Genomic DNA, 27972 nt, shown 5'->3' on the forward strand with positions numbered 1-27972 from the left:
ATTGTGGAAGCCATACGCTCCAACTATGATGCAGACATATAAAATCAATTTTTGACAATAGTTTGGTTCAAATCCATCAAAATTTCCTTTTATTTTTACAGAACTTGAAAGCTGATAGAGATGTCTGAAGGTTGTTTGTGGAAGCCATATGCTTCAACTATGGAGCAGAAATGGAGTGAAGATTGTTGAAAACCTTTGGGTTTGATACCCGACAAAATTTTCTTTTCTTACAGAATTTTAAGGAATTTCAATCTAAACGCGCTAGAGATGTTAAGAGGCTGTTAGTGGAAGCCATGTGCTCCAACTATGGAACAGACATGGATTGATGTTTGTTGAATATTGTTTGGTTCGATTCCCAACAATATTTTTTTTTTGACAGGAGTTGAAAGCCGAAAGAGATGTCTAGAGGCTGTTGTCGAAGCCATACGCTCCAACTCTGAAGCACACATATAATATCAATTTTTGAAAATCGTTTGGTTCGAATCCATCAAAATTTTCTTATTTTTTACAGAACTTGAAAGCTGATCAATACGTCTTAGGGCTGTTTGTGGAAGCCATATGCTTTAACTATGGAGTGACGATTGTTAAAAACATTTGGGTTCGATACCCGACACAATTTTCTTTTCTTACAGAATTTTAAGGTCTTAACCCGCTAGAGATGTTTAGAGGCTGTTAGTGGAAGCCATATGCTCTAACAATGGAACAGACATGGATTGATGTTTGTTGAATATTGTTTGGTTCGATTCCCAACAATTTTTTTTTGACAGGAGTTGAAAGCCGAAAGAGATGTCTAGAGGCTGTTGTCGAAGCCATACGCTCCAACTATGAAGCACACATATAATATCAATTTTTGACAATAGTTTGGTTCAAATCCATCAAAATTTCCTTTTATTTTTACAGAACTTGAAAGCTGATAGAGATGTCTGAAGGTTGTTTGTGGAAGCCATATGCTTCAACTATGGAGCATAAATGGAGTGAAGATTGTTGAAAACCTTTGGGTTGGATACCCGACAAAATTTTCTTTTCTTACAGAATTTTAGGGAATTTCAATCTAAACGCGCTAGAGATGTTAAGAGGCTGTTAGTGGAAGCCATGTGCTCCAACTATGGAACAGACATGGATTGATGTTTGTTGAATATTGTTTGGTTCGATTCCCAACAATTTTTTTTTTTTTTGACAGGAGTTGAAAGCCGAAAGAGATGTCTAGAGGCTGTTGTCGAAGCCATACGCTCCAACTATGAAGCACACATATACTATCAATTTTTGACAATCGTTTGGTTCAAAACCATCAAAATTTTCTTATTTTTTACAGAACTTGAAAGCTGATCGAGAAGTCTTAAGGGTGTTTGTGGAAGCCATATGCTTCAACTATGGAGTGATGATTGTTAAAAACTTTTGGGTTCAATACCCGACACAATGTTCTTTTCTTACAGAATTTTAAGGTCTTAACCCGCTAGAGATGTTTAGAGGCTGTTAGTGGAAGCCATATGCTCCAACTATGGAACGGACATGGATTGATGTTTGTTGAATATTGTTTGATTCGAATCCAAACAAAAATTTTTTTTTCGACAGGAGTTGAAAGCCGAAAGCAATGTCTAGAGGCTGTTGTGGAAGCCATATGCTCCAACTATGGAACGGAGATCGAGTGATGTTTGTTGAATATTCTTCTGTACGATTCTCAACAAAACCATTTTATGGCAGTTGAAAGCCAGAAGCCGATAGAGACGTCTAGAGGCTGTTTGTAGAAAGCCATATGCTCCAACTATGGAACGGACATGGATTGATGTTTGTTGAATATTGTTTGGTTCGAATCCCAACAAAAATTTTTTTTTCGACAGGAGTTAAAAGGTGAAAGCGATGTCTAGAGGCTGTTGTGGAAGCCATATGCTCCAACTATGGAACGGAGATCGAGTGATGTTTATTGAATATTCTTCTGTTCGATTCTTAACAAAACCATTTTATAGCAGTTGAAAGCCGGAAGCCGATAGAGATGTCTAGAGGCTGTTGTCGATGCCATACGCTCTAACTATGAAGCACACATATACTATCAATTTTTGACAATCGTTTGGTTCAAATCCATAAAAATTTTCTTATTTTTTACAGAACTTGAAAGCTGATCGAGAAGTCTTAAGGGTGTTTGTGGAAGCCATATGCTTCAACTATGGAGTGATGATTGTTAAAAACTTTTGGGTTCAATACCCGACACAATTTTCTTTTCTTACAGAATTTTAAGGTCTTAACCCGCTAGAGATGTTTAGAGGCTGTTAGTGGAAGCCATATGCTCTAACAATGGAACGGACATGGATTGATGTTTGTTGAATATTGTTTGGTTCGATTCCCAACAATTTATTTTTTTGACAGGAGTTGAAAGCCGAAAGAGATGTCTAGAGGCTATTGTGGAAGCCATATGCTCCAACTATGGAACGGAGATCGAGTGATGTTTGTTGAATATTCTTCTGTTCGATTCTCAACAAAACCATTTTATAGCAGTTGAAAGCCAGAAGCCGATAGAGACGTCTAGAGGCTGTTTGTAGAAAGCCATATGCTCCAACTATGGAACGGACATGGATTGATGTTTGTTGAATATTGTTTGGTTCGAATCCCAAAGAAAATTTTTTTTTCGACAGGAGTTAAAAGGTGAAAGCGATGTCTAGAGGCTGTTGTGGAAGCCATATGCTCCAACTATGGAACGGAGATCGAGTGATGTTTTTTGAATATTCTTCTGTTCGATTCTTAACAAAACCATTTTATAGCAGTTGAAAGCCGGAAGCCGATAGAGACGTCTAGAGGCTGTTTGTAGAAAGCCATATGCTCCAACTATGGAACGGACATGGATTGATGTTTATTGAATATTGTTTGGTTCGATTCCGAACAAAATTTTTTTTTGACAGGAGTTGAAAACTGAAAGACATGTCTAGAGGCTGTTGTGGAAGCCATATGCTCCAACTAAGAAGCACACATATAATATCAATTTTTGAAAATCGTTTGGTTCGAATCCATCAAAATTTTCAATTTTTGTTTTACATAACTTGAAAGCTGATAGAGATGTCTAAAGGCTTTTTGTGGAAGCCATATGCTCCAACTATGAAGCACACATATAATATATATTTTTGAAAATCGTTTGGTTTGAATCCATCAAAATTTTCAAATTTTGTTTTACAGAACTTGAAAGTTGATAGATATGATAAAAGCTGTTTGTGGAAGCCATATGCTCCAACTATGGAACGGACATCGAGTGATGTTCGTTGAATATTATTTTGTTCGATTCTCAACAAAACCTTTTTATAGCAGTTGAAAGCCGGAAGCTGATAGAGACGTCTAGACCCTATTTGTGGAAGCCATATGCTCCAACTATGGAACGGACATGGATTGATGTTTATTGAATATTGTTAGGTTGGATTACCAACAAAAGTTTTTTTTGTCAGGAGTTGAAAACTGATAGAGCTGTCTTGAGGCTATTGTGGAAGCCATACGCTCCAACTCTGAAGCACACATATAATATCAATTTTTGAAAATCTTTAGGTTCGAATCCATCAAAATTTTCTTATTTTTTACCGAACTTGAAAGCTGATAGAGATGTCTAAAGGCTTTTTGTAGAAGCCATATGCTCCAACTATGGAATGGGCATGGAGTGATGTTTGTTGAATATTGTTTGGTTCGATTCTCAACAAAACCTTTTTTATAGGAGTAGAAAGCCGGAAGCCGATAGAGACTTCTAGAGGCTGTTTTTAGAAGCCATATGCTCCAACTATGGAGCAGAAATAGAGTGATGATTGTTAAATATTTCTGTGTTTGATACCTGACAAAATTTTGTTTATTTTACATTACTTGAAAGTCGATAGTCGAAAGAGTCATCTGGAAGCTATTTGCTGGCTTAGATTCCCAACAAAAGCTCTTTATACATGAGCTTAAAGGCGATAGTCATGTCTTAAATAGGGGCTCATTGGAGACGCCATATGCTTCAACTTGGGAGCGGACATGGAATGTTAAATGCATAAATATTTTATTTTATCTAGTTTTCCAAATATATGTAAAATTGAGGTCTAGAGGGCGATTCACTTTGATTGACTTTTTCTGTTACTAACTTTTCATTAATTGTTATATGAAAAACATTTGATCTCAAAAGATTTTAGAATGAAAGATCCTTATGATGATTTCTGTTAATTTTTATTCACAACATAATACATAAATAATTTAATAGATACGATGACACAGCTTATAGTGGCAACCAGAAACGACCCGTACCTGTGAACTGGCCTCGATTCTCTCGTAAATTCTTGTAGTCTGTGAAATTATAATGCATTTATTAAATTCACGCTTGAAACAAAAACTTAGTGATCAGAGGTTTTTGTATCATTCGTCTTAGGTGGTAATGGTAATATTTTGGGCCTGTATTTCTAATGGAATAGTTATTATTTGTGTGTAATTTAGAATTCACTTTTATATTTATGGGCTTGTATTTTAGTTATCACCATAATGTTAAATATGGCATAGAGGTTTTCCTAATTTGCAACAGTATGGTGTAATTTGACATTGGGATAGTCATTGAAAGCAGTAAATTCATATTTTAAAATCGCGATTTACAAATTTTATGTTGTTGTACAAACAAGATAGTTTTTAAAGTAATCTTTCCATACGATTTGTTCTTTTTTTGACGTGCGAAACAAAAAACAAGGACTTGTGATCTTAAATGGTTTCGGGTATGCGGAGGGAGCTTTCAATGATTATATGCATGTAGTCAGATATTTTATAAGATGATTTTCTTTCACTAATGTGGTTTAGTTTGAAAATTTAAGCAGAACTATAAAGCTTTATATAAGTTTGGTTTGCTCTGACCAATGGGATATTTATTGTTTTGTTGATGTTGGAGAAATTTGATGCTTGAAGCAAATTATGTGTTTCTTTAATTAAATAATGATAATTTCTTCTAGATTCCTGATGTTTTCGAACATATTTGTTTCCCTATCCACACCCAGTGGTGCATAGGGCACTGCATTGGTACTTCCATTGCAGTGTATTGCGATTATGAACAAATCAGATGTTTTTTTACTGAAATAATTCTATGTTTTTGTTTTCTCTATAGGTATTTTTGAAGCTGTTTCTTGTGTATTTTTCTACTTCTCTTCTAACAATATGATTGGTTTTACTTAATAATTAACAACTGATCCATGTTCTCTTCTAGGCTAATTCTCCACATCAGGTTTATTATTTACTAATATATTATGTTTTTCTCTAAACAATTAATGCAGATAATATTTTGTTTTTTGTCCAATTACACACTATTGATACTCAAACTGAATGTAAATTATGTTTTACCGTTGCTTTTTAAGCTTTTAGTGTACATTTTTACCATGCATTAGTGTTTTGTTTTATTGTATTTTTCTCGTAGATATTATGATAATCTCTACAATTATTTCTTTTTTACGTTTTGTTAATGTATTAATGATTTCTTCCTAGATTTTACATTTTTGACTGAAATTTTTCATGTTTTGTAAAAATGTTAAGTGTATTTTTTAATGTTCTTAAAAAATAAACAAAAACAACTTCTAAACAACTTCAAGTTTCAGACCAATTAATGGTTTTTAAAAATTTGTTCTGTTTTCAAAATACTGTAACGAGGAAAAGGCCAACTTATCTTCTCTGCTTACCGCTCCAACCGGAAGTAAAGTTAGTCTCTACAGAAGCAGCGTTGTCCAGTTTCAGAGTGCAGCTTCGTCGGAATTTGGACCAGGTCCGCATTGCTGCTATCTACCTGCTGCTAGCAACCTACACCAAATAAAAAAACTTAGGTAAAAATTACCGTAAAAATTATAAACTTAGGTAATTAGTTAACAATTACCGAATTTTATTTTAAAGTATTTTATGAAACGTATTTTTTGTCTATGATTATTTTTAAAAGTTATGTACATGCTTACTTCAATAAGTGTTAAAATCACCATTCAAAATTTAGTTTTTATAAGTGCAGTTTTTATTTTGCCTGAGGCGTTAAAGGAGACTGTTTATTACACGTCTGTTATTGTCTATTTTTATAATGTCAAATTATCCATGTAAATATTTATTAGAAAATTTTGTTTTTTTGCTCAGTAGCTGAAAGGGGCCCCCCAACTCCTAGAGGCCTAGGAGCCCTGAATCTCTGAATGGGGACCTGAATACTATTAACACACAGCCCGCTCCTCAACTGCATGGTTGCGGCAAAGCAGTCTTCAGCATATGACTGCGCCTTTGTTCGCTTCCGCCAAGAAATGAGATAAAGTAATTATTTTTGTAAATATTTATTGTTGTTTCCTAAAATGACACATTAATTAATTATGCTGTAATAAATCTGATAAAAAACCATGTATGTGTATGCCCCAAATCCTCTTCAAAGCTATTACTCAATGACAAACTGTAGCAGTTTCATGTCTCATGAATCCTTTAATTCACACTTAAATTATCAATACCTTTTTTATGTAATGAAGAGAAAATCAAGAATATTTTAACTCTGGGTGATAATAATATTTAAAGCCAACTTACAGTATAATATATTTTATTAAAATGTAGAATGAATGCATAAAGAAATTGAGTTTCTTACTGTAGAGCAACAAATAAAACACAATGTTACAATTTCAATTTATTAAGTTATGGCGTTATGAAACTAGAGATTTAAAAAAAAGATTACCAATGAGGAAAAAAACTGCATTAAAACTCTTTTAAAAAGGGCTTAAAATTGTATAATGTGTTACTTGAATAAATAAAGGAAACAGAAAGACAAACTATTGAATAAATTATTTATAAAAAAATTATGTCATATTTCCGTCTGTTTCAATTTTAAAAAATCTTTTTAATTTTCTTATATTTTGTCATTTACATTTGTTTGAGTATTTTTTATTAACAATATATTTATCAAATTATGTTTATTTAAATTTTTACTGTTATTCGAATGTTTCTAATTTCTTATATTTTATTATATATTTATAACTATTATTGATTTTGATTGCTTAAGCATGATTAAATTAAAAAAAACACATGTTACAAAAAGGTTCTGCCTAAATACAGGGAATTCCAATCCAGTTGGGACCAGAAACAATGAACCTCTGTATGTTATAGAACACAAAAATGAAATTGTGATTTTTCTCAAGCCTGGGTGTTCTGTGATGTAATTAATAAAATAAATAAATAATAATTAAAACAGTGAAATAAATAAATAAAAATATGGTTTCATGGAAAATATTTTCTGACAATTCTGACATTAGTTTGATCCCATGAACCAACTTTAAATAGCAAGAATAATAAAAATGTAGAGATACATTCCTTCAACACTATTCAATGTTTCTCCGCTAAATTTATGTTATATTAAAAAAAAAACATGCTTGTAGAACCAGAAAGGGGACCTTTTCTTAGCCAAATCAAGGCCTTTATGGTGCAAAAGATACTATATTGATTTACATATTACTATATTGATTTACCAATTGTCTCATCATCATTTGTGTCATGAAATTAATTTTCTTTTCCCCTTTTCATAGTTCCGAGTATTCATACTGAAAGATGTCTTGTTTCATTCCCCACTCTGAGAGATCTTCTGAAGCAGTGTCTACTCAAGAAATTGACAAGATTCAAACAATCTAAGGACCAAGCAATTTAGCCTTTCATTCGGCTCAGAAGCTGAGAGAGGGTGTTTTGACAGAAAAATGATTATAGGGGCAGAATGATTGCAAGTGTAATCCCAAAACAATTTAATTTGATATCAGAAAATATTAGTGAAGAAAGTTTATGTGTTTATAAAAATATTCATAAAACTATTATAAATTATGTGTTTTATAGTCATCATAACTTTGTACATTGCTTTTGATTTTTCTTAGATGTAAATAACTTTGTTATCCAAAATAAAATCTTATTGATTTATTTAATATATTTACGCCCAAGGGGCATTTACAAAAATAATTATAAGTTCAAACATATTAATATGTAACAATAAAAAAATAACATAAATCATGTGCGAATTAACATAGATGTATTAAAAAAGATTTAAGTTTGTAAGTGAAAATTCTTGATGAAAGTTCATTGTAATTTATTATAGAAATAAAAGACGAGTGATATTTTATCTTAAGGATCATCAACAAAAAATTTTCAGGTTAACTTATAATTATATTTTAATGAGTTTAAGTATTGTATATATATCATTTTTATTGTTAGTGTCCCATCTTTCGTGAGTGTGATTTTTGTCAAATATGATTTCTGAAAAACAAAGGGTAAAGATTCATTAGTAAAAATATATTACAATGTGTATAAATAATTTTATTTAATTTACTTTCATATAATTTTGAATCCTCTATCCTTACTTCTGTTTTGTATAAATACACTGAACTCCTTAATACAGAAACCAGTCTTGAAGATGTTGCGAAAACGATGAAACCGGTCATTGGATATTCCAAATTTGTGGATTTAAGTATCATTCATCTTTTATTTCTGTAATAAAGTATTAAAAAAGGCTTAAAAAAATCTAATTTAAATGCTTGAATGCAAGTAATGCAAATTAAAACTTCACTTTGCTAAATGATTATAAATGCAGGCACATTATTATTTATGTACAAACAAGATGTTTTGTACAACGCCTTTAGCACACTGCAGCAAAAGCAAAGCGGAGCGGTCAGAGTTTCGCTATTCGTCAGAGCTGTCAGAGCTTCGCTATTCGCTAGTAATTCATTCCGCTCTGCTTCCGTTTCTCTTCCTCAGCAGTGTGCTTAAGATGTAATCATCCAAAACAGAAATCATTGCAAGAAAAATAATGTTTTATACTGACTTAAATTATGTTTTAAAAATGTTTTCAATTAACTAAGAACAATATTTGGAGTTTGTCAAAATGTTTGTAGACAAAGACCAGATTTAAACATCTAGGCTGTGATTTATATTCACACTATAACAGAGATGGAGAACATTTTAAAGAAGGGAATAGAAGTAATTAGAGGTATACTAGGCAACGCCTAAAAATATATTTTATTTTGTATGTAGGTGAAACAATTCACTAAGATCAATCTAACCAGCACCAGAAAAGGTTTCACCTTGTTTTATTCACAAAAATGTACAAAAGAAAGTACATCTTTAATCTGAAATTAATTAATCTGAAACTATTTTAAAGACCGTTATCGGTTTAACTCATACAAAAAAGCATATTTTTTTTTTGTCAATAATCCAGGGTTACTATTAAATTCTTCTTTATGTAAAACGCAATTTCAATTGAACTTACCTCTACTACTTTTTATGTGAGTTTGAAAAATTATATGGAGGGCCTTCAGATCGTCACTTCAGTTCGTTTTGTCCAACAGACCAAAACACAAATCTTCAGAAATAGAGTTTTAAAGTTTTTTTCACAAAATAGGAATAAATAATGACCACAACATCAGACAAAATTCGCTTAAAAACCTCTTAAACAATTTTTTTTAAATATGTATTTTTATTTGAAAAGGTTTTCTCAGAACTCGTGCTAGACAAAAACAAATGCAAGCAACAAGATGTGAGAATGCAAGGTATATGGATAAGTCATAAGCCCAGTTAATGCCTAGACCTTTTGTAAAAAACTCCAGAAAATAATATTATTTAAGAATGTTTTAAATGAATAATTGTTGTATTTAAAATTTCCACTGATTCTGATTAAATATTTTAACTCTTTTGTCAAATAAATTATTTTAGTAAAACGTGTTTTTATTCACTATATTTCACACCTTCATTAAACCTAATTTTGATATTGTGATCGAAAAATAAATATATTGCTGGGTTACATTATAATTTAAATCAATCAATCTTTTACCTAAATATGTATGTAGTAGATAAAGAAATTGTAATTTTGTTAATAAACCATGATTATTATTATTAAATGTAAGTCACACATTATAAACAAACCATATAAAGGTTTCCTCTGAAGTAAATGTAGAAGAATCTTTATCTCTTTGAAGTCAATATAAACATATCACACTATGAAGTGTCAGGCAAGAGTCTGAAAATAAGGAACTTCCTGATTCTCAGAGTACAACCATGGCTACTTTGCCAGTTAGTCTAGAGTGGTTCGACTTGTTAAGACCCCCTAAAGGATTTTTGTCGCACAAAATTTTCATAACATCATTTTTAGAACAATGCGTCAACAAACTACTTAAAACACACAATACCTAGAATATGCAAGCAATTTAAAAAAAAAAAATAAAAACCTTTATTAGCATAAAAAATAAACAATTAACAATACATTCAATATAAAAATGGGACACGTAAGGTTGAACTTGCCAAAAAAGAGTCTGGCTCTTGTGTTTGGCAAGTTTACAAAATAACATAAAAAAGAAACAAAAAATGCAAAACAAAATAATAATAGAATAAATAAAAAATTAAACAATTTTTAAAAAATTGATAAAATATAACACTAAAAAATATTAAAATAAAAACACAAAATTTATAAATTTATAAACACAGGCACATATGAAACATACATCTCCATTTTCAAAATACAGTTAATGTTAATTATGTCAAGAAGCTTTTCTTTAATTTATCCTTAAATTTTCCGTAATTTATTTCTGGACGTAGATTTTGTGGTAAATTATTGAAAAGCTTCCGTCCTATGTAAGTATAATGATTTTTGGCTGTGGTAGTTTTAGTATATAACTATAGATTGATAATAATAACACGAGCAATATAAAAATAATTTATACATGCAAGAATACTATAAAAGAGTTGGTTATGTACACATTAGTCGGATAGCAATGTAAACATAATTCAAGCTTGTATCAACTTTGAAATATCAAGAGTGAAAGCTTGACCCAAGTTTAAGATAGCAACTCTGTAAACTTGAGGCAAGTTTAAATCAAACTTTCTATTTATCATCCAACAAAATGATATTTGTTTTTACAAACATTCTACAAGGTTGCCACACCAATATTCATGCAATATTGGATTTATTTCTACAAAGCCACAAAAAACTCGAAGCTTCTTAAAAATATTAAAATAAAATAAAATATCTTGTTATTATTGGTCACGTCATCGTCATTCCCTTTCCGCACCTAATGGTGCATAGGGCATTGTATTGGTACACCAATCGCAGCGTATCTTGATCATTTTTGTTACATGAAGGTAAGGGGATCAGTCTTACGCTTCAGGTACCAGTCTAGGGACTATGAAATATTCTAGAGTAAAAACACCCTTTTAAATAATACTTCAAATCAACCATATCGGGAATCGAACCCGAGACCTCTTGCATGGTAGGCGAATGCACTGACCATTACACCACGAGGCCGAAATTGTTATTATCACTCAGTATATTATTTTGAATTAATAATAAAAATTACAGGCTGTTTTTGCCAAGAAAGTCAGATGATGTTGTGATGTCAAATAATTCTCAGAAAACAGACTTGACACTAATTTGACTGGAAATCAGAGTCCGGTGCATTCTTTTGTCTCAGCTCTGAAACAAATAAATAAAACTGTTATAAGACTTACTAGCTTTTTGACTAGCGGGATTTCTCGTCGTAAAAAGTATCCGATATTCAAAAAAAAATTGTTACAACAGAGGGAAAACATTTTGAGAAAGGAATATGGAAGTCTAGGCATTTACAGGGCTTATAACCTGTCATTGGCTGGTTTAAGTGGCCACTTTACACACTGTGTAACATTCACCATTCTGTCCATGTTTAAACATCCACATTTCCTCAACTCTTCCATCTGTTGACTTTTGTGAAGTAAAGGAGCTGAAACCTTTATTATGTGGGTAAGATTCATCCGGCTGAACCAAATTACCTACTAGGCAACGCCTGAAAACAATTTTCCAATTTTTAAACTTCTTATTTTACCAGGTAGTTAATCAAACAATGTTTGAGTATGTCCAAATGCTTGCAGACTGGCTGGACTGGTAAATGCCTAGACTTCCATATTCCCTTCTCAATAATGTTTTTCCTTTCTGTTGCAATAAATTTAAATATGAATAACTCCCTAGGGAGGAAATCCAGCTAGTCTGCAAGCATTTGGGCATACTCAAACATTGTTGGATTAACTACCCGGTAAAAGAAGAAGTATAAAAATTGAAAAATTGTTTTCAGGCGTTGCCTAGTAGGTGATTTGGTTCAGCCGGATGAAACTCACCCACATAATAAAGGTTTCAGCTCCTTTACTTCACAAAAGTCAACAGATGGCAGAGTTGAGGGAATGTGGATGTTTAAACATGGACAGAATGGTGAATGTTACACAATATGAAAAAAGTTATTCTATTCTTACTATTATTATTATGGCAATAGTTATTCCCACGTATCTGATATATTTAGTGTAGGGTATTGTTCCTATAGAACAAACCTTTTGAACTTTTTCAAAGATGGTGAATGGTAATTAGATTTATTTATTCATGCATTTCATATACAATTTTTTGTTCACTTTGCCTAGCTGTGTGAAACAGTACTTATGATTTTCTTGTTGTTTTACTGTAGAATGTTTTATTATTTAAACTTTCTACTGAATATGCTGTATAATTTTGAGTTTATTTTTTTAAATATAAATCTTGTATAATTTTTGGTGTGATTTTTTAATTTTTTTTTTATAAATCTTGTTTTTAAAATTCATGTTTTTGAAAAAAAGAAAAAAATATATTAAGCCAAATATGTTAATGTTATAAATATTTGTAAAAGGCAGATTTGCCGCTTATGTTAATAAAATAAAAATTAAAAAAATATTTATTTGTGCTTTATTTCAAGATTCATAATAAAATAAGTAATTTTTAATATTTTTAAACTAATAATACTTTTGATTTGAATGGTTTATTTATGTAAAGTTTAATCCATCACATAATATACGGTTTCTTAAAGCTTCTATTTATTCATAAATAAAAAAAGCTACAGGATACCATTTTTTTTTTATCGATTTAAAAAATATTGTTTTAGCTAAAAATGAAGGTGTTGATAATCCTGGTCCTCGCCGCCGCTGTTACGGAGATCGAATATAAGCTTAAAGCTTTAAGCTTTAAGCTTACCGACGAAGACGCTTTGAATTTTCATACAAATATACACACTTTCGTACATAAATATCCATATTAGTTTATGTCGTCTCAGTATATCCCGATGAAGATAGCCGTTCATAATCGCGGGCAGTAGTCATTCAGTCTATCGAGGACACATGTACTAACATGGCCTTTTACATAATATATTTGTTTATTTAATTTAATTTTATAAATTTATTGCATAAAATTAGTATACATATTTAATAACAGAGAATCTATATAAAACTAATGAATAGAAAATGAAAACGGAGTGTTCTCTGTTTATGATAGTCTCCATCTAACGTGGCTCAGCCTGTTCTAAGATGGAGATTTTTTATCTTTTAAAGCATAAGTAGTCCTCTACTAATATAACAATGACGAAAAAAACTAAAACTACTTAAATAAGGGAATATGGAAGTCCATGCATTTACAGGGCCTATGACCTGTCATTGGCTGGTTTAAGTGGCCACTTTACACACTGTGTAACAATCACCATTTTGCCTATGTTTGAACATCCATATTTCTTCAATTCTTCCATCATCTTCCAAATGCCTAGACTTCCATATTCTCTTATTTAAGGTATTCTCCAACCCTGTTGTAATTTGTTAATCTTAATGACTCCCGAGGGGGTGAAATCCAGTCTTTTGTCTACGAACATTTGGACAAACTCAAATATTGTAATAAAACTGTATAATTATAAATACCTAACTAATCAAATGTAAGAAATTAAAACTCGTTATTATACAAATATTAAGTATATTTATGTGCCAAGAATACATGTTACTTAGACATAAATAATATAGTATAAAATATAAATAGATAAATATATTGTTTAAGTTTATATTCGTTCCGATTCAACACGCCATGACTTTAATTCCACGGAGTTGAGACTTTTGTGTATCAATAAATGCAAATCAAATATTAAAAAAAAAAGTCAATAAGAGTGATATCGGTAAATTGTTATTCCTTTAATTTATAATTATATAATTTTGCTTTGAATTTTAAAATGCAAGTATGTAGGAACATAATAGGTTATTAAGAATACACCGCTCGACACCCGTATAATACGACACATTGTAAATAATTTTAGCAATAAAAATCAATTTAAATTCCTCATTATGAGAACCTTCAAGGATAACGACAATTTCATTTATAACTTTTAATGGATCGCTTCCATTATACGATATTTTGTAACATAAGCATGCGCTAACTACTAGCAAGCGAGCTAAAACATAAATTGTTGTTTTTTCGTAACGAGAAAGTCCAATGGTTTTTTAAAATATCTTATTTTTATTTGTTAATATACTATCAAACTAAGATAAAACAAAATAAAGAATTTTATGGTATCGTATAATCATTGCCATGATTTGTTAAAGTTTTGCAATTACTCCGCCCGTGACGTCACGAGTTGTCGTCTGTGAGGTGTGCTGCCATTTAAAAGTAGAATCCTGTAGCTGTCTAAATAAACTAAACGTTTTAAAAAAATGGCTACCTGGAAACTGGAAATCTATTTCACAAGAACTTGTGACATTTTAAAGTACCTACCTAGCTTATATTTATAATTTTTTTTATACATTTTCGAGAAACTTCGACGCGCTCTAGTTTTTACGGCATGTGAGTAGGGTTGCCAACCCTCCTGGAATTCCGGGATCCTCCCGGGAATAAGTTTTTTAAAAAATCTCCTGACTCCTGACATGCAGATAAAATCACTCTGAATCGATTCTTGCATGGTAACCACAAATGTCATCATCACCATTCCCCTTTCCGCGCACCCCGTGGTGCATAGGGCACTATATTTATAAACTGAGCGCATACATTCAGCGTATTTTAATCATATCTAAGTAAGGTAAGGTGATTAGTCTTACGCTTCAAGTGCCAATCCTGGGACAATGAAACATTGCAGTTTAAACAGTCCATCCTTGGCAGGAATCGAACCCACGACCTCGAGAATGATAGGTGAACGCACCATCTACTACAGAACGAGGCGGACTCGTCTAAACCCGATTTTCTTATTCAAGATAATAATAATAATAATATTAATAAATCTCCATTAACAATAATGTACAAAATGATAGATACAATAATAAAACAAAAAGGTATACTTTCTCATTCTATTTCACATACAGTACCGTATTTTCCATTCGCCTTTTCTGAAGAAAATGAATGTGGGAAAGGATGAAAAAGATGTTGCATTTATCCATTAATCCCTATCTACTAATATTTCATTATATTGTTTTTAATTTTACCTTCCGGATTTTCGGTGGATTGAGTTGGCAACCCTACACGTGAGAAAACATTTTTAATACCCGATTTCCCGTAGTACTAAATTTCCTCATTGTGAAAAGTAAAGATTGTAAAGTTAAAATATAGAATCGATGCAACATCGTGTGCTAAGAATAGTAGGAAGCAGTGGCGTCTTTGATACTAAATTTCTAGTGAAGCTCGGATGAAGAGCTCCAATCCTACTTTATACTCGTACTTCTATCCATACCAACCGAAAAATAATATTTCGGCAATTTGTTCAGCGCCTCTAACGTGAAAAATCCCTTTAAGGGCACTGGTATTCTCAAAAAAACAAACAACAAACAAACCATCACGCCGTTTCTCCGTAGGGATAAGCAGAGAGGATAGAACGCCATATCACTCTATCTTGGCATACAGACCTCGCTTCCTCTACACTCATACATCTTCTCATGCACGCACGCCGATTATTTCTACTTTTGACATGCCCATCTTCAAGTATTTGATGTCGAAGTCGCTAGAATTTATTTGTCGCTGAAAAGAGTCGTTTTCAATGTCAAAATGTCGCTTAATCTAGGGACAAAGTCGCTAAATTGGCAGCACTGGTGGACGGTTGGCCTGCGACCCACGCTCTTCTCCCTTCCACAAGATTATTGAGGCAAATAAATCTTTGTATTCAGTTCAAATTTCTTGTTTGGATGAGTGATAAACAAAACTCACTTACACTCTGACAAATATGACGTCATTGAGTAATACGTATACACAAACTAGAAGCTCTCAAAAACATCGCTTTAGTTGGTTTAATATTTACGTGTGTCATCCCGCGTATTCAAAAATTAACCTTATGCAATAGCAGTAAAGATGTATTTGGCATGTTTCAAAAACTGTAATTACGTTTTTCGTGTTATTTTATCTTATGTTCGTTATTTTCAAGCAAAATTCAACCGTATCGTTAATTGAAATAATGTTGTTTTTACTAAAGATGTTTTTAATTGATAAAGTGCGAGTTTAAATACATATTAGGTACGAGGGAATAACAATGATTTCTAAGTGAGGCTCACTTGTTTCACAGGGTCCTCCGCCTCTGGTAGGAAGGATATGGATCATTGGCTTTGAGAGGGGAGACTACCAGAGATATGGAGTCAACAAGTTAGTCTACAAAAACGTTGACATACATGACATTTGACTCCATATTAAAAAGCCAAAGATTTTAAATGTTTTAAATTAATTAGGAAAACAAATCTACAGCGCCACCGGCTCAGCGGTGGAAATCCAAACTAAATCTGACGTTTCTAACTAGCAACAGCTGACGCTAAAATTTGTGCACGCGCTTGTCAAATTCAACAGTTTGCAATCTAAAAATAAACTATAAATAAGCGATTCGGCGCGTAATTTAAAGATACTCCGTTATAAAGTACTGATTACTCGAAATAAAAATATTTGGATAATAATTGACTTGTCCTACAAGTCAAGGGTAGAATTTAGATGATTGTTTTTAAAATATCATTATGTATGACTCACAAATTATCTGAGATGAAGTTGCATTGTTTCTTTTTTATAACGACATGTGGGCGGTAATAAAAAATGGTTTTAGCTCACGCCAATAATAGTTTTCAACGATTATTATTCAGTGAAGTCAATTTATTTACACGTCACAGTTTTTTAAATAATTAATTAACAATATTGTGCAAATAACATGTGCGGAAGACTACAAAATGTCTCGAATATGTAAGATTTTGTTGTATTATATTGTAAACACTTGAAATGCAAGTAAAGCTAATGAATTCTTTGGTTGATTGCAAATAATAATCAGATTTTTATCAGTTAATCAGTAGTTCATAAAATGATATAAAGTTTGTTTAGTTTATTGAATGGCTGCCTTATCAAATTGAAGTTAAACATGCTTATGATAATGCAAGTGTAGAACTTACTTTTATTTAGAGGTCAAAGAAATTATTAAGGTGATCAGGCCTACTCTTGGTGCCAGTCCAGGTACAATAAAATATTGCAGTTTAAACAACCTTTAAAATATACATTTCACCTCCACCCTGCCAAGAATCGAACCCAAGACCTCATAAATAGTAGATGAACGCACCAACCGGGCACATTTGTCACCACTCGTTTTCCTCATTCAAGATTTTTACAAGAGAGTAGCCATCAAGTTGAAAACAGTAATCCAGGGTTCTGATTCTGGTTCTATTTCACACTCAGAACTGTATTCTTCATTCACCTTAACACAGAAAATCATAAATTTAAATTATAAAGAATTAATGCAGGTACTTAAATGTTATTTATACTGGTAAAATAATTAACAACTTTGTCACTACAAAGATACACCGCAAGACAAATAAATTTACGAGTTCTCAAAAAAAACTAAAATTGACATATAATGAATTATTCTTGATATTTAATTAGTTTTTTTATATTGTTTGACATATGTGATGACTACTCGTTATTTCAAGGTTAAAATAAAAAATCTTACTCATGAATTGTACTTAGAAATTGCCATTATATATCAGGTATCAGATTACCCGAACCTTAGAGACCCATAACGGTTCATTTATGGTCGAGTGTTTGTGATGGAATAATAAAAGACATGTTATTTTTTAATTCATATTTAAGAAGTAGGTTCTTATCGCTTTATTTTAAATTAAAGTATTTTACATTTAAACATATTTATAACATTTAAAAATATTTAGTACTTAGTGAATTCACCTTTATTTTTTATAACATGTAAAATTCTATTATTTAGAGAAGCGTAAAGCGAATCTAAAATTTCTGATGTTATTTCTTCTTCCCAAACTTGAATTAAGTTTTTTTTTAATTCCTCAATGTTTTTTGATTTTTTTTTCCCGACTTTTTTTTTCATAATCGCCCATAAATTTTCTATCGGGTTCAAATCAGGGCTATTCCCGGGCCACGTCAACGATTTTAAGCCAATTTTCTCCTTGAATTCATTGATCTATAAAAAAACAATAAATTATTTATCATGTGGTCACAAAATGCATTTAAAAATATATATATTTGTACTCACAGTGCGGGCTCTATGGCACGGCGCAGAATCGTCCTGAAAAATTGGGTCCGCGGTATACTGCGTAATGTCCTTGATTGTTGGAATAATATGTTTTTTTAACACTTTTTTGTACTGAATGGCATTCATCGTACCCTGTACAAAATTTAGAGGTCCTAAACCGTATGCTGTCATGCACCCCCAAATCATCACGTAGGGTGAATGTTTAACGGTTCGAGTGACGCACGACGGATGATATCTTTCCCCACGTTTTCGTCGAACTATCTTTCTGCCGTCTGGACCAAAAAGGTTGAATTTTGATTCATCAGAGAAAACAACATTTTGCCAATCCTCCAAGGTCCAATTCTGGTGCTCTTTCGCCCAATCCAGTCTAGCCTTCTTCATTTTGTCCGTGAGTAATGGTTTCTTTGCGGGACTCCGTGCTTGGAAACCATGCTCCAACAGCCGCCTGGACACTGTTTTTACTGAAAATGTTGATGTGCTGGTAGACTGCACCTCTGCGTGTATTTCAGGTGCCGTTAAAAATCGATCGCGCATAACAATTTTTTTTATTAAGCGATCATCTCGGGCAGATGTCACGCGCCCCCGTCCGCTTCCTTTTTTCCGTTCTATGGATCCAGTTTCTTGGATTTTTTAAAATAAAAACCTCACTGCACCTTCTGAATACCCAACTCGACGAGATATTTCACAATTAGATATGTTTTCTTGCGACAATGTGATTATTTTGGATTTTATCGCAATCGACATTTGCTTTGCACTTTCCATGATTGTTGTGTTATGTTCACTCAAACGCGGGTAAAACAAGACTGTTGAGACATTTTAAAATGTAAATATTGTAGAAAGGTGACACATAGTGTCCTTAATTTATTAAACAAAAGAAAGAGGTATCGATAAAGGATTTCTTAGAAAAAGGGTTCAGTAAAGTCAAGGGGCGCGGTAGCAGGTAAACTCGTAATTTTTTTTGTCTTGCGGTGTATAATGTACGCGATTGTTTTATTGACCTCATTACCTTCCTTTTTAGATGAGGCCTTGATAGATAGGTTCCATGTGAGCCACTTCACTATCAACCGTGGGGCAATAAACATCCTCCCCAAACTGGGTGGAAAGAACTCCGTGGATGACAAGATCATCGCCCTGCTGGAAGATGCCCGTGAGAGCTTCGATGTAGGATTTCCTGACTTGGGAATACCTCCCTTAGACCCAATTAGCCTTGAGAACTTTCACACGCACATCTACCAGAAAGGTATCATTAAGTGAGTCTTAATTCAATTTTGAATAAATTAATTGATTGACAATATTATTACCCTTTTGATTTCAGCCATTGTATAATGCCAGAATAATAATAAAGTGGAGGCAATGGGCAAACAAAAGAAGTGTTGGAAAGAAACGAAAATGATGGGTCGATGACATTGCCTCAATAGCTGATAAAACATAGATGGTAAAAGCGGGTGATAGGAAGGAAGAGGCCTTTATCCAGCAATTGAGAGAACAAGGCTGCAGAAGAAGAAGAAGATAATGCCAGTATTTCTAAATGCATGTGAATCCTGGCACTTTACTAAAACTCAATACACCAAACTTCTGGGTTTTGAGAGTAAGTGTTTGAGGAGAATATTAGCCATGGGATGGTTTGATTTCATAACTAACATTTGTAGTCTGATAACAGACACAGCAGCCTCCTATAACAAGCGTTTTGAGGGTGCGGTGGTCGACCTGGATTAAACACGTGCTGCGGATGCCTCAGGAGGCCTTAACCGTTGCCTCTTCTTCACACATAGGGTTCCCACTGTCCTGGAAGACCATCGATGACGATCTTCTTGCTTTATTCGACCGAAAAAAGGGACTCTGGATTGCCGTGGGAGGAGACGAGAGTGCTGGCTAGCGATAGGGTCTCCTGGAGGCATCTGGTGATGTGGAAAAAAGGAAGAAGGATTATATTTAGCATAGAATGTGGGGAAAATCCCAAGCAATTTGTCCTGCCATTAGCTCGTTTAAGAGATCACTACTCACTATAACGGTTGACTAGGTTATATACTGCGGATGCCTCCCAAGATGCTCGACCACACTTGCCTAATTTACATTGTTACCACATTACTTTTGCCACTGTTGGTATTAGGACATTTAGGGTTTTTGGAGGGATATGGTGTATGATAAAAGGAAATTTAGGGTAAATTCGATAGAGTCAAGTCAGTATCTGTGTTCGGGTTGTTTCAGTACTGTCATGATAATTTGATGAACTTATGTGCTTTGCAATTGGGCGAATTCTTTTAAGGTTTCCTATGGTTATAGTTTTGTATAGTTGTTTATTTTGTGTGTATTACTACGTCTCCTTCCTTTTAAATGTTTTATTAAAGCAATAGTAGTAGTAATAGTACAAATTTACAAAATGTAAAAAATGCACTGCCGTATGTTTCGGTCAGAAGCCGCCCGTGACTACCATTGCAAAAAGAAAAAAACAAAAATAGGCCAATTGTGACTATAAAACAATTAACCGATAATGTACTATATAAAAACTGAAATATTTTATTTATTTTTATTTTTATTTTATCAACATAAACGGCAAATCTGCCTTTTACAAAAATTAATAATACTAACATATTTGGCTTAATATTAAAAAAAAAATTTTTTAAGAAACAAATTTCCTTATACCCAGATATATAAAAAAAATTAAACCTAAAAATTATATAAGATTTATATTTAAAAAATTAACCTAAAAATTATGCAGCATATTTAGTAGAAAGTTTAAACAATTCATGAATAAATGTAAAAAACAAAATTAAATAATAAAACATTCTCAAGTAATACAACAAGAAAATCATAAGTACTGTTTCACACAGCTGGGCAAAGTGAACAAAAAACTGTTTATATTATGAAATGCATGAATAAATAAATATAATTACCATTCACCATCTTCGAAAAAGTTCAAAAGGTTTGTTCTATAGGAACAGTACCCTACACTAAATATATCAGATACGTGGAAATAACTATTGCCGAGTTCATGAAGTCTGTTTAATACGGCATTACAAGTATACACTGTCTGTGAATTGTTGCTACAAAACGGTGGCACCTGTCTAGTCATTCTTCCAGGCACCCTGAAGTTGATGAGAGATAAATAATAGTTCAGGGCAATCCCATATTTAATTTACAATTTTGAATAAATTTAAAAGGTCTATAATTTTTCTTCTATTGTTAAGTTTTAACAAATTTAATGTTTTTAGTAAAAAATTGTAATTTAAAAATTCATTACTGATTCTAAGTTTAATATTTATATACACTAATAATTTTTTTTGAACTCTTTCAAGAGAATTTTGGTGACAGTTGTAGTAAGGAGTCCATATTGTAGAGTTATACTTTAACTGGCTTCTCACTAATGAAGTATACATCAACTTCAAAGTGCCTATGTTTTTGAATTCCTTAGTCACACTTAACATGAAGCCTAACATTTTTAGAAATTTACTAGTAATATTATTTATGTGCCTAATAAAGGTTTTTTTACAATATAAATCTTCATCAAGTTACATAAATAAACAATAAATGAATAAAAAATGTTCAAAACATATGCAAAATATTGTTGAATAATTTTATTTTTTTATTTCAGCGCCGATGTTAACTTCCAAAAGATTTCCATAGCTGGATTGAAAGCATTTGCTATTGAGAATTTCAACTTTAAAATTGTTGGCCTCTCTGTTGCATTTGAGTTTAGCATTCCTAAATTGATCTTGGACTGTGAGTATTACTAACTTTTAAAAAAATAAAATAAATAAAGACAGAAAAATAACTCTGACAATATTATGCTAATCATTTATATATAAGGAATAAAAAACTTTATAGACTCCCTAACTGAAATCAATAAAATTAAATGAATTAAAAATAAACATGATCACATCCCAAAAATTTTGAATAACAACTGGTAATTCTAACTGGAAACTAAAACATGTTTTGTCATCTTTTGTATGTTTATTCGGTTCCTGCAAACAATGCGTTAAATTAATCTTTAGTAAACTATCCTTCTAATTAGACTTTATGGCACAAAAGTCATTTACACTTTTAACAACTCAGTACAAGAGCTTACCTCTTATTAAGGAAGGCAGTTTGAACAAAACACACTTAAAGTACATTATATTATAATTAAAAAAATATATTGTTATATGAATGTAACTTGTAGTTTTTTATTTATTAATTTACGGACTTATTCTGTCCATTCAACAATGGCAAACACATTTCCTTATAATACATACAAGTGCAATTGAATTAAAATACAACCATAGAAAATCAAAGGTAGAACCGATAAATAAATAATAATTTCTGCTTTAAGACAAGATCTAGTCTATCTTAGAAAGACTGACACCAAAAAAGTCAAGATCTTGTCTCGAGTCTACAATGCGCCACAATCGGGACATTGGTGCACGCAAGCAATAGTTTGTGCTATGCTGATCAAGGAACAGCACATTATTATTTCATTGGAGCATTGAATGGAACATTGAATGCCACTTGTTCCAGTAACGATGGTACATCAATGTATTAATTAAATCACACGCTGCATACTCCAGGATTTGAACCTATGTAGTTCTGATTACTGATCAAGTGCTTTGTTTATTAAGCTAAGCAAGTATGGCTTTACTTTATCACTAGAACCCTTACAGGACACTGCGATTGAATAAGCACCTTGCTTGAATGAATCTTTCTGAATCTTCTAAATGTAGGTTCTGCAGTACACATGATGAAATACTTTTAAATATATTGTTCTAATGTGATCCTTTGTACTTTATGCCACAAAGAAGCCGCATCCTCGGTGGACCATTGTTTAAACCGGAGGATGTGAGAGCACTCGCCTCCTATCCAATAGTCCGTTACTAAAGAGACTTGGGCTTGGATGGGGAAATTTAGCAATATGAGGACACTCGTCTTCACTCAGCAGCCAGGCTCTGGCTAGACAAGACCTAGTCTTGGAAGGCGAGAACTAATTTATGGGGACCTGTCACAATAGATCTACTCAGGTCGCAGTGACGTTAGGAGTTTATTTTGCACTGATACCCATTTACAAGAATATGTATTACCTTCAACGAGAAAATGGTGTGGTTTTGAGTATTTTTAATATGTATTTTTTATGAATTTTCTTTACAGCGAAATACAATGTAGATGGAAAAGTGGCTTCTTTCATTCCTTTCAAACCCAAAGGAGATGCCAAGTAAGTGAATATATACTATTTTTTAATAATAGATTTTTTTAAACACATGTGTTGGCAGATCTGATGACTTTACTAAGTTACTATGTTTAATGTTTCCAAGTAATATATAAAAATAAAAGCTTTGGAAATATTTAGAAATAGGTTTTTTTCCAGATAGTAGCTCCATTATCATTGTTTTTGTACCCTATATAATTGATTGATGGTTCTGTTTCTTTATTGGCTTTGGCAAAAAAATCCATTAAATTCCAGTAAACTGACTTATATTTTAAACAGTACAATATAAAAATATTTTTTCAGGTTTCACAGTATTTTAATATTTTGTAATCTCGCTTTTACTCTTAATCACTAAAAAAAATAGTTTTTGGTATTGACAAATATAAATTATTTATAATATTCAATGATATTTCTTGTTCCCAAACATGGTAGATGATTTTAATTAGCTCCTGGGTGTTTTTGGCACATTTCTTTTGGCAATTTTTTGTTTCATTATTGCCAATAAGTTTTCTATCTAGTCAGGGTCTGGACTGTTTCCAGGTCAACCAAGTGATGTAACTCCAAAAGACTGTTTGAATTCAGTAACCTATAGTAAACATACGGTACTACAAATCAAGTTACAAAAGTTTAGATTAATAAAATAATATTATCTACTCACAGATCGAGCTCGATGGCAAGATGCATTATTATCTTTGAATATAGGATTTGAACTGAATTGTGTTATGTCTTCAACTGTGGGAAACACATGATTTTACCACATTGTTTTATTTTGTATGGCATTCATGGTGCCTTCGACTATCTGTGGTGGACCCAAACCATGAGCTGTCATGCCCTCATATCATGATATAGGGTGAATGCTTTACTGTTCGGGTAATACATTTTGGGTGAAATCTTTCACCATAGAATATTACTTGTTCCTAATCATCCATTGTCCAATTTTGGTGCATTTTCGCCCAATCTAGACAAGCCTTAATAAATTACAATTCATTTCTACCACTTTCTCCTAATAATTTGTTATTTAATTCATTTGAATTGTCGTGTGTGATTTACTTTTTCTTCTATATGCAAGGGTAGGAGAATAACGTGAATTATTTTTTTGTCATTGAATTGACGTTTATAATTTTGTTATTTTTTATAGCGCTCAAGCTACAGAAGTCACGGTAAAAGGAGCAGCTACTCTTGGCACTAACAATGGATATCTCTTTGTCAAAGCATTTTCCACTTCTTTTGATTTAAAAAAAATCAAGGTAAGATTCTGTTCTATATGTATGAATTAAGATTCCCTATTTTGTAATAGACATAGATATGAATAAATCAAATTGAAGAAAGAGGACCACTGGGCGTGAATAGGGAAATGATTAAATGTAATCATTTATTTATTTACAGGTAGGAAAATGATGATAAATTAATATTTTTTACAATACTTTTTTTCTAGGTTTCGCTGTCTGGAATGCTGGGGAATGGTCTCATTAACTCTCTCTTCAACTGGGTTCTTACTAGAATCAGTGACAAGGTGGTGCAGAAGCAGAGGGACATTATCGCGGAAAAGGCTTCCGACTTTATACTCGATATAGCCAACGATATTCTAAAAAATGTAAAGTTATCAGATCTGATCGGATAAATTTGATTATACTCAATTGCAGTGATGAATCGAGAAAAATCCTGTTTAATTTTTGTGATCTCATTTTTGAAAATCCAACAAAATTGTTATTTTGAAACTTTAATATTTAAATTTCCTATTTTATAAGTGCATATCAAATAGTCGTGACTTATGACCTATGCGACTTATGACTGTTCGACCTTATGACCACAATCCGTAGTGACAGTGGTCCGAGTATTTTTCAAACTCTTTCGAGATGTCTTCAAAATGGCAAATTACAATTTCTCAACCTGCAGGGTGGGTATTGAAAACAAAAACATAGCGAAACCCGACAAACAAAAGTGAAATACACAAGTTAAGGGTGCACAGCAAAAACAGGCTCGTTTCTATATATTGGTATCACGTTTTCTCATAAATGTGTTTAGTAGAATGAAATATTATAAGCTCTCAAAATGTAGCTCTTTGGCTTATAAGCTATTGGAAAAAATATGGGGCCACGGCTGGCAAAAATACAGCCAATGGGATTATTGCTGCATTAGGCTCGTATTTTTCTGTTTTATTTAAAATTACATTTGTTTACAAATTCACAAACTTACTAGGCTTTTTAGACTGTGCTCGTGTTCAGAACTTGACCATAGTGGGGGGCACGGCACCTTGCCGTGCCCGCGCGTTCGCTATGGACACTACACTTGTCTACCATATGTTTGAGTTCACCGCCCCCTTTGGCCACTATGGCCAAGCAGTAACCCATAATAATTAACAAGACAAAAATATATATTGTAACTTCAAATAAATAAATATTAATTACATGTGATGCAATAGTGTTATAAAGAATAACATTTTACATTGATTGAAAATATATGAACTCAGCGTCCTACAAATAAGGTCATTAATCTTCTTTTTGCTCGCATGTAAAATGAATGATTTTTTAATGAGCCTGTTTTTGCCGTGTACTCTTGTGATTATAACTTGTTCAATGTAATCTCTGATCATGACAAGAAAATAGTAAAGACAAACTGAAACAATAATAAACCATAGAATTCCATGAGGCCGACTTACGACCAGACCTACTTACAATCTGTTTATCGGAACAGACTGTGGTCCTAAGTTGACGACTACCTGTACATCGAATGAAAATCTGAAATTGCTCTGCTGGCTTAGCTATAATTATTATTTAACACTGTATAAATGCAATTTCTTACTGCTGTATTTTATAAATTAAATATTATATGCAATGATCTTCATAGTGGTTGAAAGAAGTATAAAAAAATCTACTACAATATTTTGTTTTTTTGGTCTTTATGTCACAAAGACTACAATATCTACTATACATATAAACTTTTAGACTAAACATATTTTGTATTTTAATCTATTCCAAATTCTATCTCTATCAAATTTTTACTCAAAGGCAGCTAGCTACGAATTTATTATTTTTGTATAATCTTTTACCTGAATCATAATATGAGGCATTTTAAAACACATATGGCATTCTCCACGTTTTATCGCTTTGAATAGTGTGAAATAAATGTTAATTTGGTACTTTTCCCTTCAATAATTATTACCAGAAGTTATATTTTTTATATTTGATATATTTATATTGACTCTGTAACAATACATGGCGACATAAGTGCTAAGGAGGGGGATGATTGACAGAAAATCACGGTGATGGATGTCCGCCATGTTACCGGTAACCGAGTCCAGGAAAATGAATGTTTCCAGACTTCACTTCCTTCCCGGATCGAGGCAATCATAGCTCATTATTTCAATTGTATCACTACCACATTTGAGTTAGTTTGCCAATAAACTAAATTTGTATCAGTACCTCACGTCTTAATAAGGAAGTCAGTGGTTTTTTTCAATTTGTTTAGACTATTACAGCACGCCAAATAATTAAAAAAATATATATATTGTATTATCAGTGCTATGATTGTTTTAAGTTTTGTATTTCTGAAATGACGTCTCCAGTTCTCTTCCGCTTCTTCTTGGTCAATTCTGCTTATTGGTCCGTTGTCGTACCGGTCAAACCGGAAATTTTTGTTTGATTTTATATGAACTAGCGACGTCGTTCAAAGTAGATTGTTTTTATTTAAATATTTTTTATTATTTTCATCGTGCATTTTCAAGAAACTTTGCCGCACAATTTAATGCTCTAATTTTTACTGCGCGTAAAAAAACATTTTATGTATCCAATTCCCCGTAGGGCTGTTCTTCATTGCAGCAATGCGATGTTTTACACCTTATTTAAAATTAATAGATGGTTTTTGTTCTGTAATGTGTAGAGACTGCCATTGTTGTTGCAGAACTAAATACATTGATTAAAAAATGTATGAAAGATTGCCATTTATAGTAGTTTTGTTACTTTATCCATCACCTCATCTATTCTTTATTCTTAGTGGTAGGGGTCAGTGCTATGCAAGCTCCTGACGTCACTGCGACCTGTGAAGATCTATTGTGACGGGTCCCCTTGAATAGGTCCATAAAGAGCCTGGCTGCTGTGTGGAAGGCGAGAGTTTACATTTCGCTTAATCTCCCCCCCCAAGCCGAGATCCGTAAAGTATCAGGCCATTAGGTAGGGAGCAAGCTCTTTAACATCCTTAGGTTTAGCCAGTGGTCTCCCGAGGATGAGGCTCCTTTTATGATATAAAGAATCACATTCACATAGAATGTGTATAGGTGTTTCCTCATCTGCACTACAGAACCTACATCTAGAAGTTAGGGAAATATTCATTCTAGCAAGGTGTTTGTTCAATCTGCAGTGCCCTGTAAGGGCTCTAGTGATAATCCTCACTTGAATTTCCATATCTAACTCATTTCAGACTAATGGTGGAGATTGCCATTTTTGTTCCTCATGTGTTAAGTTTAATATACCATTTATAAAAATGTTTATTCTAGTTAATATATTGTATTGTTGTGAATGAATTGCATTTTTATTATCACCCATCACC

General features: G+C 32.5%; 1 protein-coding gene and 2 long non-coding RNA genes across 4 annotated transcripts; 2 read left to right on the forward strand and 1 right to left on the reverse strand.

Moving 5' to 3' along the window:
- Window positions 1-3868: 3868 nt before the first annotated feature.
- Window positions 3869-16039, reverse strand: LOC148273308 (uncharacterized). Its single transcript, XR_015824614.1, has 4 exons — window positions 15938-16039; window positions 11304-11419; window positions 5649-5766; window positions 3869-4284 (listed from the first exon to the last, which is right to left on the reverse strand). It is a non-coding gene; the product is annotated as an uncharacterized LOC148273308 (long non-coding RNA).
- Window positions 4293-8153, forward strand: LOC148273309 (uncharacterized). Its single transcript, XR_015824615.1, has 3 exons — window positions 4293-5789; window positions 6085-6252; window positions 7503-8153. It is a non-coding gene; the product is annotated as an uncharacterized LOC148273309 (long non-coding RNA).
- Window positions 16040-16322: 283 nt separating the features above from the next.
- Window positions 16323-27942, forward strand: LOC148273310 (uncharacterized). 2 transcript variants are annotated; one of them, XM_088238891.1, is made up of 6 exons: window positions 16338-16945; window positions 19270-19501; window positions 21844-21971; window positions 23370-23433; window positions 24566-24674; window positions 24863-27942. In XM_088238891.1, the coding sequence occupies exons 1-6, from the start codon at window positions 16933-16935 to the stop codon at window positions 25046-25048; spliced, it is 732 nt and encodes a 243-aa protein (XP_088095017.1). In that variant the 5' UTR covers window positions 16338-16932; the 3' UTR covers window positions 25049-27942. The 2 variants fall into 2 exon arrangements, with proteins under 2 accessions (XP_088095018.1, XP_088095017.1); XM_088238892.1 differs by lacking the exons at window positions 21844-21971; window positions 23370-23433; window positions 24566-24674; window positions 24863-27942 and adding an exon at window positions 19567-20707 and having other exon boundaries at window positions 16323-16945; window positions 19270-19491.
- The last annotated feature ends 30 nt before the right edge of the window (window positions 27943-27972 follow it).

Source organism: Micrasema longulum, unplaced genomic scaffold (assembly GCF_059751315.1).
Source record: "Micrasema longulum isolate JH-2025_06_02 unplaced genomic scaffold, ASM5975131v1 h1tg001995l, whole genome shotgun sequence".
Taxonomy (NCBI): Eukaryota; Metazoa; Arthropoda; class Insecta; order Trichoptera; family Brachycentridae; genus Micrasema; species Micrasema longulum.